Source organism: Cucurbita maxima, unplaced genomic scaffold (assembly GCF_002738345.1).
Source record: "Cucurbita maxima cultivar Rimu unplaced genomic scaffold, Cmax_1.0 Cma_Scf00009, whole genome shotgun sequence".
In the NCBI taxonomy this organism is placed as follows: Eukaryota; Viridiplantae; Streptophyta; class Magnoliopsida; order Cucurbitales; family Cucurbitaceae; genus Cucurbita; species Cucurbita maxima.
In genome coordinates this window covers 2,199,719-2,211,060 of record NW_019272025.1, presented here as the reverse complement: position 1 = coordinate 2,211,060, position 11,342 = coordinate 2,199,719, and the positions used below count along the sequence as shown (strand labels likewise).

General features: G+C 35.6%; 2 protein-coding genes across 2 annotated transcripts; both read left to right on the top strand.

Annotated features, from left to right (window-relative positions):
* The first annotated feature begins 2,099 nt into the window (after positions 1-2,099).
* On the top strand, positions 2,100-6,559 carry LOC111484249 (BURP domain-containing protein BNM2A-like). Its single transcript, XM_023130771.1, has 7 exons — positions 2,100-2,201; positions 2,314-2,378; positions 2,457-2,543; positions 3,026-3,049; positions 3,152-3,225; positions 5,285-5,364; positions 5,550-6,559. The coding sequence occupies exons 1-7, from the start codon at positions 2,124-2,126 to the stop codon at positions 6,402-6,404; spliced, it is 1,263 nt and encodes a 420-aa protein (XP_022986539.1). The 5' UTR covers positions 2,100-2,123; the 3' UTR covers positions 6,405-6,559.
* Positions 6,560-8,854: 2,295 nt separating this feature from the next.
* LOC111484285 (BURP domain-containing protein BNM2A-like) lies at positions 8,855-9,976 on the top strand. Its single transcript, XM_023130818.1, has 2 exons — positions 8,855-8,968; positions 9,183-9,976. Exons 1-2 carry the CDS (start codon positions 8,906-8,908, stop codon positions 9,915-9,917), a joined length of 798 nt encoding a protein of 265 aa, XP_022986586.1. The 5' UTR covers positions 8,855-8,905; the 3' UTR covers positions 9,918-9,976.
* Positions 9,977-11,342: the final 1,366 nt, after the last annotated feature.

Below are 11,342 nucleotides of genomic sequence, written 5' to 3'. Positions count from 1 at the left end.
AAAAAAAAAAAAAAAAAAAAAAAAAAAAAAAAAAAAAAAAAAAAAAAAAAAAAAAAAAAAACAACCTTATTTTTTGAGAAAAAAATTGTCTCAAAACGGTGAAAGTGTCGGATAGGTTTTTAACTTTCAATTTTGTGTCTAGTAAGTTCTGGATTAATTTCTGAATGAAAGCGATCCTAAAAATAAGATGATTAAGTGACACACTCTGATGGTGGTGACCCATAAGTTGCCCATGGTAAAAATGAATCACTGTATTGTCCACTAGGGAAGCGAGTGAGTGAGGGAAAAATTACTGTTTTGCCCCTGTTGACTTGGATCCATTTTTTTCTAGGTTCTTAGGTGTCTCGAGTACTTTGTTTTGGTCAATCTTATGTTGGTTGACTTTTTGAAAATTTTAAACCATGTGACTGAAGACAAAATATATTGAAAAAACCTTCTTTAGTCTGTGAGGACTGTCTTCACTCTTATAAGATCGGTATATAAAAAACTGTTCAAATTTAATAAAAAAAAAGCTATAATTATCTAATAATTGTTCTAAGTGTGAAAGTTGTGCATTAACCGTTTTGAGACGAAATTCTAATGAATGATCAAACTGATTCAATTTTATGAACGGTTTGAAAATTTAATTGATACAATCCCAACAATTATAAAGTTCGACTCTTTAAAATAATATAATTTAGCATCTTATTCACTGTTTGAGCTGACTTTTTCTACCTTCTTTCAAGTATCGTTATAGTCTTTACCCTAATAATTAATATAAACGAAAACAAAATTGAATAAAATGACAATACATATATCGTGTTCTTATAGACGAAGAACGAGATGTTTACCTAAATCTACCATTAAAATGATTAATTAGAAGCCAACCATTTTATTTTAGCACATAGAGTTATAAGTTGTTCTTGACTTGATGCATGTAATTAGGTATGCATTATACAAACCTACACCACCCAACAATAAGGTATGTGAACCTTTAATCATTTTCTCTAACAATGAGTGCATTTTGAAGTGAAATCTTTAGTTTTAGCCCACTAATATTAATATGGTCTATCTACTTCGATTATATTAGGTATCTATGCTTTTTTTTTAATTATCGATATTAGTTTTCGAGATTTTTTGTGCATAATTTTTTAGGTTAATTTACGAGTTCGGCTTTTGTGAATTTTGATTTTGTAACAGCCAAAGTCCACCGTTCTAACGATATTAGGAAGAGTTCTCTTCTCCAACTGATGTGGGATCTCACCATCCACCCTCTTGGGGGCCAACGTCATTGCCAACACACTGCTCGGTTTGTTCCCCTCTCCAACCGATGTGAGATCTCAGAATCCATCCCCTTGGAGTCCCAACATCATTGCTAGCACACTGCCCGTTTCATTCCCATCTCCAACTAATGTGGGATCTCACAATCCACCTCCTTTGGGGGCTTAGCGGCTAGCGCCAGTGACATCGCTAGCACACCATCTAGTTCGTTTCTCTCTTTGACCTATGTGGGATCTCACAATCCACCTCCCTTGGGGACCAGCGTTCATGCTGGCACACCACCTGGTACCTCACTCGTACCATTTGTGACAACCCAACCCCACCGCTAGCAAATATTATTCTTTTTGGGTTTTACCTTTCGGGTTTTCCCTCAAGGTTTTGAACGCGTCTATTAAGGAGAGGTTTTCATATCTTTATAAGTTATCGATGTGGGATCTCACGAATTGTGTTCAAAGGAACGATATACTTAAGTATCTAATAAGTCTCTAAACTTTAAGAACGTTTGTTAATTTTTTTTTTAATGGATCTCCAACATGAAAAAATAGACATTGTCCTCTAACATAGATTTTAACTAAATGATCGACCATCCGTCTTTATGTTGAGCGTTCGAGGATCATATCTCCATCATTTTAAATTCGTTTGAGCTAAATGATCAACCATCCATCTTTAGATAGAGCATCCAAGGATCATATCACCATCATTTTAAACTTGTTTTAGCTAAATAATCGACAGTCCGTCCTTACATAGAGGGTCCGAAAATCATATCTCTAATATTTTAAATTTATTTTAGCTAAAATGGTCGATCACCATTTGTAGAAGTTTTGAATGTTTCAATTTAGGGTTAGTAGAGCCGACCAAGGAGAATGGGTGTGTGCTGGCTCCTCGCAGTGGGGGCTGTCCTCCTGGCTCTGAATTGTTCTCTGTTAACCCTTTTGAAGAAGGTAAGATCCAAAGTGGGTTCTTGTGAATCATTAATAAAATGGCTTTACTTTTCGATGCATCGGGATGAACCAACTGTTTTATTTGACTTAACAATTTCTCTATGGGCTACAGATTTGGACGCACATGAAGGTCGGCTCTGCCTCTTGTCCTCTGCCGCAGCCGCTGCCGATTCTAAGGTCAACTCCATTTCCTCCACTTGAAGAAACATTTTCGTTTAATAAAGAAAACCCCATTAATGAAATGCTTTCTTTCAGAGCCCCTGACGCCAATTACAAGGCCTTAGTGCAACTCTCTGACAACCTCAAGCTGTGTTTGACTTCGATTCAAGAAATTTTATATGGGTTGGTTGCAATTCGTCAAACTGGTGACTGCCTTTTTTTTTTTTTTTTCAATTTCTTTTTGTTTTTGTTGATAATGGACATCACTTTAGAAATAGTGGCCGGCAATCAAGTGACAAAAATATGTTTACGTGCTTATATGATGAATTTGGGATGCCATTATGATCGAAGTCAACCATGGAGAAATTCAACATCATAATGCAGCCACAGATTTTGGGGGCACCCCTCAAATTCTTCCGTTTTACAGTCGTTGACTACTGTTTGTGAATCGATGTGACACCCGATTTAGTTGAGTAAAGCACGTAATTCATTAGCTGGAGATTGTTACCTTTTTTCACATATTGTGCTGCTTTTTTTTTTCCACATGCACACCAACTGTTCGATAAAATGCCCCAGTGGGTTGTTACAACTCGATGGTTTAATTGGGTTGGCAGTGGACGTTAAACTGTGTATAACCTATGTCTATTATCACTTTACTTCTCCAGATTTCTACTTTCAAACGTTCAAAGGTAATGGGAAGGCCCACCCCTCTTTTTTCCTCTTTATTAAGAGGCCACTTTTGCTTTATCAAAAGTAAGGCTTCAACCGAAAGCAGAGTTCTTGGTCTGTAGGAGGAGGACAAGAGACGGCCTTCTCAAGATCAGAGTGGACTATCACACCGATAGAGCAATAACACGAGGAAGAGGTACAAGCCTTTCTATGTTCCAGCTTTGAATCATTTGGCCTTTAACTATTCAGTCCATATTCATGTTATATATAGACCAAATCTATAGCTAGGCTATAAGCACATTGTTAGAGTAAATAGCTTATCATCTGACTTTTGTCTTAATCATGAGACTTGACTATAATTCTTTAGCTGGTGGGGGCTCTTAGTTACTGTATCTCTTCCTAAAAGTGTATTTGGTAGGTTATTCTTTGTCCATTTAGCGTTGGGTATGTATAAAATTGTATTGGTATGATTGCCTTTTATGAGTGGTTGAGAAAATATACACGCAACTTTAGTCCTGTTTCTTATTACATATAGTTTGTGAAAATTAGGTGCTTTTTTAATGGTGGCTTCCTCATCTACATCTGCTTTTTGTTCCCTTTTGCTTTTTGTTCCCTTTTTGACAGAAACTACATCAGATCACACAACATTGGAGAGGAGAACGAAACATTCTTTACAAGAGTGTGGAAACCTCTCTCTAACAAACATGTTTTAAAAACCTTAAAGTTAAGCTCGAAAAGAAAACCCCAAAGAGGAAAATATTCGCTAAGGGTGGGCTTGGGCGGTTACAAATGGTATCAGAGCTAGACACCGAGCGGTGTGCGAGTGAGGACGCTGGGTCCCAAAGAGGGTGGATTGTAAGATCCCACATTGGTTCGAGAGGGAAACAAAACATTCTTTATAAGGGTGTGGAAATCTCTCCCTAACAAATGCGTTCTAAAAACTAGCGGTGGGCTTTTTATGTTATGATAGCCGGCGTTAAAATTGTACAAAACGCAAATTCAAAACCAAAACTTATCATAAAAACAGCCTCCCTTCCATCCTTCATTAATAGTAAAGCTCGACTGCTTAAGGATGGGAAATTATGTACATCAAGAAAAAACAAACAAGAACAGAAAACCCTTCAAGCCAAACGTGTAGAATGAAAGATCTTCGCCACCTCATCCACCAAACTTGATTCAAGGTTTAGGAAATTCAGGTATTCTCAATAAACCCCGAAGCACACCCCCAACTCTTGTTTCGAAGCCAAAACCAAGAAATAACGATTTAGACAAAGACTAAAATTTCAGCTGTGTTTTTATAGAATGAATCCCAATCACTTGGCTCAAAGCAATTTAGTTTCAAGCACAAACCCATCTTCTTCACATGTCCTTTATCATTTTCAAGTAATCATACGCAAGCTGACTCACTAGAATGTAACTAGTGGTACATGGGTCGAGTAAGAAGGACCAACTTATCATCTCATCTCAAGCATGGAGTATATCTCTAGTTTTAGTTTGGATAAATTTGCCTCTAATCAGCTCTTATTTGTTGGAGGAGTCTACTCACTTGTCACCCGCTTTCTTTGCTATTATCAAGCCTATGATCTTTGGAGTTCTTGGTTAGGTCTCTAGCCTTTAATGCTATTGACAAAGTTTCCTCTACGTGCAATCAAAAGTTCTTCCATTGCTTTAACTTTCGCTAATGCCAATATGGAAAAAGCCATAGGTTTCCAATCAACATCTTGGTTGTTGAGTCGTTCAAGACTTTCCTTTATTCTTTTCTTAATCGAAAATGAGATACAAATCATATTTATGTATAGTTCTCTCATGGTTAATCACTAATTCACTAACTTAATCGAAATTATTGATGCTAAATGGGAAGCTATCAATAAGCACCAAACATAAATCAATGGAGGCTTCATAGTCTAGGCCCTAGGAGGCAATACACAACCAAATGCTGGTAAAAACCAGTAATTCTGAGAGAACAAATAATAATAAAAGTCACAGTCAAACGTTTCACTTGCCTACGGAACAAACTTCATACAAATTGAAGAAGCTAATTCATTGACTTATCCCTAAGAAGTTGAAAAATGAGTTTTTGCCTATGGCATCATATGCTATTTAATATAGAAAAACCACCTATCATTTGGGTCAAAAACTAATAGTATATTACATAACATGAAGCTACTATATTCTAACATTGCATTTTAATCGTGTGTTTCTTGTTACCAAAGTTCTACTGATATCCTCAACTCCCAAACTCTTCTTGCTTTCAGATCATCACCAGAGAAATATGGCTTTGCGCCTTGAAGCTACTTCTTGTTCTCTCATCCGTCTTGGTTTACTCATTATAATGGTAAGTTTTATGGATTTATAATCAAATTTTCGATCTTTACTACAATTTGGAACTGGGTTGTTTCTGTAGTTCCTAATCTCAATTCTATTTCTCTGAGTATGAAACTTATTGTTTGATTTGCTTGTGGAGAGGGCAATCAAACTACTTGAAACAAAAGAAGTTGTATTTATCAAATTGTATTGCAGGTTGCACAACAAAGTGCTGCTAGGAAATTAACAGATGGCTATGAAAAAGACATAGAACAGTTTGTGAATATGAAGATTAATGATCAAACAAACACCCATATTAAGGAAGTTGATGATGGCCATCAGAAGATGAGTAAGAATCATATGCATGTTCATGCACCATCTCACATGGAGCATTTAGATCCTTTATTATATGTTTTCTTCATCTTAAGCGATTTGAAAGTTGGAAAAAAAATGCCCCTTTACTTTCCTTACTCGAGGCCATCTGAAACCCCAAAATTACTGCCAAGAGAAGAAGCTGAGTCCATTCCTTTCTCCACATCACAACTTGAATACCTGCTAACTCTATTCTCTTTTCCAAGAGACTCTCCTCAAGCCAAAGCTGTGGAGTATACCCTGAAGCAGTGCGAGCTCGAATCCATCAATGGAGAGACCAAATTCTGTGCCACTTCTTTAGAATCAATGCTAGATTTTGCTATAAAAATGTTGGGAAGTGAGACCCAATTGAAAGTTTTGACTAGCTCACGTCTCTCCAACTCCACTATCCTCCTTCAAAACTATACCATTTTGGAGGAACCCAGAGAAACAGTGGCTGTAAAAATGGTGGCATGTCATAGCATGCCTTACCCTTATGCCATTTTTTACTGTCATTGCCAAGAGAGTAATAATAGGCTGTTTGAGATTCTACTAGGGGCTGATAATGGTGATAGAGTGAAAGCTAGTGCCATTTGCCACATGGATACCTCTCAGTGGGATAAAGATCATGCCTCGTTTAAAGTTCTGAAAACTAAACCAGGAGCTTCTCATGTCTGCCATTTTGTCTCTACTGATAGTTTAGTTTGGCTAGCTGCCTAATCCTACTGTTGGAGTTCCATCTGCTTATCTATATATTTACTTGTGTGGTTGATTAATGTTCTAGTTTTGGGTTTGTAAGTTTTATATGCTCTCTAGCATGCTGCTATTAGTCGAAGATTTCTCTATGAATTATTTTACTGTGTTATTAGTTGGAAGTTTCTCTAGAATATAGTTATAGTTAACTGGAGGATGTATTGTCTATGAGATTCCATATCGGTTGGAGAGGAGAACGAATCATTCCTTATAAGTGTGTAGAAACCTCTCCCTAGCAAATGAGTTTTAGAAGCTTCAAAAGAAGCTCGAAAGAAAAAGTCCAAATAGGACAATATCTACTAATAGTTAACTTTGATGGTTAACAATTGCCTTTCTACAAGCTTGTTGAAGTGTCAATTACATTTGAAAAACGAGTGTGGTTGATCATGGTAAGTTAATATATGTTAATCTTTGGGTAAACCTTATTGTTTGTTGGGCACTAATAGTGCAAATAATGTGTTTTTAAGCAAGTTTTGAAGTGTTTTTAAGCTAATGTTTGGGTAAATCTTATTATTTACGAACTCACATAAATTCTTTAGAGTTATGATTGGGTCACGAGATGCTTGAAAGGTTGGAGGATTGACATGTCACAAGCAACCATAGAACCAATGAGCATCTCATTGTACATAAGGAGTTAATGTTTTTACAGACATGTCACAAGCAACCATAGAACCAACGAGCATCTCATTGTACACGTTTGTTTCGACAATTAGGCTAAACACCATTACCCTTAGGCTCAAATCAATTAAGAATTATAGTCTAATTTCATTTTAATAATATTGAAGTTTATGAAGAAAGCTTTGGTATTTTATATATTTATATATAATTTAACCTAAATTATATATTTTTTTCAATAATTTGGTGGGCCATTATGGGGGCATGTAAGCTCTTCCCAATTGATGAATAATTATTTTTTTATTATTAAATTTTTATGAAGCAAATCTTTGAATTATTATTATTATTATTATTATTATTATTATTATTATTATTATTATTATTATTATTTATGAAACAAAATCTAGTGAGAGTTGTAGCATATTGTTTTCTTATTAAATATAATTAGAAAATCAGACGTTTAGGAATAATTAGAATAGATAGCTAAAAACTATTAAACTACCTCCCTCTAATGAAGTATAGCTACTTCGTTTATGGTGAAACCCGTGCATCGTGCTTTATTCCAAATTCACTTCACGCTCGTCAGTCATAGTGTATTTAACTTTAGCTGGGTTTGATTAACCTAACCGTTACATATGGTTTAGATTGGTTTATGAATTTATTTTGGTTGAATTTAAATTAATCAAAACTTGATGAATTGGGTTTGGTTCGTGGGTTCACCCAAAACTCAGTTGGGTTTGATTCGTGGGTTAACCTAAAACTTTGTTACATTTAACCAAACTGGTACGATTATATATACATATCTTTATTTTAATTTTTAATCTTTTATTCTCAAATAACTCTTCAAAAATAATTTTTAATCTTTTAATTAAATGTTTAAAAATAAATAAATGTTTCATTAAAAATAAAAATTTAAATAAACGAAATTAAGTTGAGTTTGATTCATTATTTATGAATAATTTTTTAATTAAAAATATTCATATACAGACAATTGGGTTAAATCTAAAAAATGTCTTTAACCCGATCTAATCCAAATCACGAACACTTAGTTCATTAGTTTTTTCTTTAAAGGTGCTTTCCTTAAGTTATTTTTATTTATTTTTAATGTGTTTTATTATTTTTGGGCATTTTGATATAAAATTATGGATTGAGTTGACCAGCTCCATAATGGCAAGCACTCAATCATATATATATATATACAATGATTCTTAATCTTATCTTCAAACTGATGAAATGAATGAATGAGATATCTAAATAAATTAGGAAAAAAAAAAAAAACAAAATCGATATCAAACGGGTAGAGTATTCATACTGGTTTTTTCCGATCACACTATAATTTGTAACCGCATAAGCTCACTACTAGTAGATATTGTAAACAATGCTTCGTTCTTCTCTCCAACTAATGTGGAATCTCACAATTCATTCCCTACGGGGTCAGCATCCTCGCTACCATAGTTATTATAAGATCTCACATCGATTGAGGAAGAAAATAAAGCATTCTTTATAAGGGTGTCGAAACCTCCCATATCAAACACGTTTTAAAAATCTGAAAAGAATCTCAAAAGAAAGACTCGAAACAACACAATATCTACTGGTATATGGTATACATATTTGATGAAGTTCCTATCCAATTATAATATAGGCTAACATGATATGTAAACAAAGTTGACATTTTGTAAGCCACTTAATAAACAAATTCAAAGAATCATCATCATCAAAGAAATAATAATAATAAAAAAAAACCCACCCATTAATGCCATCATACGGATTCTCAAACCTAAATAAATTGGTATCATGTTCTTGAGAAAACCACATGAAATATCCTCACAATTCACAAAGAAACCAAACCAAACATGCAAGAGAAGGCCATTATTCATAACTTCACTCTCATTTTCTTCTTCCTTCTTGTTCTTGAGGTAAGCTTCTAACCCCGTAAAAATTGAACAAAACTCTTTAAATTTGTTCGGGATAGTTGAGAGTGAGTCACACGTTGAGAATGATCATGAGTTTATAAGTAAGGAATACATTTATATTGTAACGAGGATTTCTGGAGAAATCCAAAACAAAACCATGATGAGCTTAGCTCATCAGTGATTCCTAACAAAATTTACTTCTTTTTTTACCTTGCAGACGAATACGAGCTATGCCAGCATGATTGAAACAAGCAAAGATCCATCACTCAACGTGTTCTTCACTCCGAACGATCTAAAACTCGGAAAAAGCATGCCAATCTTCTTCTCAATCAAGAACATTTCTCAAATCCCAAAACCCCTCACTCAAAAAATAGCTGAAAAAATCCCTTTCTCAACCACAAATCTCTCTTACCTTCTTAATTTCTTCTCCATCTCTGAAGCTTCCCCACAAGCCAAGGCCATGGAATACACTCTAACACAATGCGAGCTTGAGCCCATGGAAGGAGAAACCAAGTTTTGTGCCACCTCTTTAGACTCCTTATACCATTTGACCCGCGGCGTTTTTGGATCTGACGGCGGTGGAGGCGGCGGCGTGAAGGCTGAGGCCACTAAGTATCCTAAGAATTTCAAGACAGAATTGCAAAAGTACACGATTTTGGAGGAACCCATTAGAATTTGGGCTCCAAAAATATTGTCTTGTCATTTGATGCCATACCCTTATTTGGTGATGTATTGTCATAGCCAAGTGAGTGATACTATGTTGTATAAGGTGGTTGTTGTGGGGGAAAATGGTGATAGAGTTGAAGCGTTGGCTATTTGTCATGTTGATACCTCTGAATGGGATAGTGATCATGTGGTGTTTAGAGTGCTCAATGTTGTGCCTGGTGCCTCAGCTGTTTGTCATTTCTATCCTCAAGACAACATTGTTTTTGTTCCTCATGTTGAGTCTTAGAATGTTTGTTTCAAGTGTTTTGTGTGTGTTCTTGTAAGATATGTTTGTTTTTCGGTTTCTGAGAATGTGTTGAAAATTTATATCTTGTTGGTATAAATGGTAACTTTCAGTTTTTTGAATGATAAAACTAGAAGAGCGATTGGTTGACTATAATGAGTAGATTACGAGATGTTTTTCTATATTATTGGCGCTTAGTTTTGACTATGTTTACAATTTTTTTTTGAAATTAGTTAGGAATGGTACCACGAGACCAACGGGTGTTGTTTAGTAGCTTTATTTGAGAGAAAAGAGGGAGCTAGGCAACGAATATTGAGCATATTGGTTGGAGTGGGGAAAGAAAGGGTCGCTGGTGATGACATATCCTATGAGAGATCTCATATTGGTTGGAGTGAGGAATGAAACCTTCTTTATAAGGGTGTGAAAACATTTCTGTAACAGATGCGTTTTAAAAACCTTGAGGGGAAGCCCGGAAGGGAAAGGCCAAGAAGGATAATATCGGCTAGCGGTGGGCTTGAGCGGTTACAAATAGTATCAAAATCAGACATCGGGTGGTGTGCTAGCAAGGACATTGGGCCCCGAAGTAGGGTGGATCGTGAGATCTCACATTGATTAGAGAGAGGAACGAGTGCCAGCGAGGACAGTTGGTGTCACAATCGCACTTTTCTTGGCATCGAACTTTTGTATGACTACAAGTAAAAAGAGGCAACATAGTCTTAAATAACATATAACTTTCCTGGTAGGGAGTATTTGATAACGAGTTGCATCTCCTTATAGTACATTTTAAGGCGATTCGGGGTTGATAGATGTATACGTGATTTTGCCGAACGCTCATACAAAATCTAGGAGGGAGGAGTTGACGACTGGTCACATTCTCCTAACGTACATTTTGGGGTATTTCATGATTCTGCCGAAATTTTATGCACCTAGAAAATCCAAGAAGGAACTTATACATAATGAAAGTAATCAAAGCAATAGAGTGACACAAGACAAGGGTTTAGGCATGTAACGGGCATCATGGGCAATACTCCTTGGACAAGCATGGTCGTGACATCCTCCCCACTTAATTGGTTGACATCCTTGTCAACGTCTCGTTTTTTCAAACTCTGCAATTTAAGGTGTGGACGACTTCAGGTCTTCTGCACGTTCCCAGTTGATTTTGACTCTAGGAGTTCTTTCCACTTAACCAAAAATTCTTGTACCTTTTTGTTCGCTCGGCCAAAATTTCTTTTACTTCTTTGTTGCTCGTGTCCTTCATCGTAACTAGTCGTCATGTCACTTGGTTGCGATGATTGTCGTCGAAAAGATATGGTCATAGTCCAATTTCAACCGTAAAAAAAGAAAAGTATTTGAAAGAATTAAATTAATTACAAAATACAAAGTTAATACAAAATAGACAGGACACAAAAAAAAAAAAAAAAAAAAAAA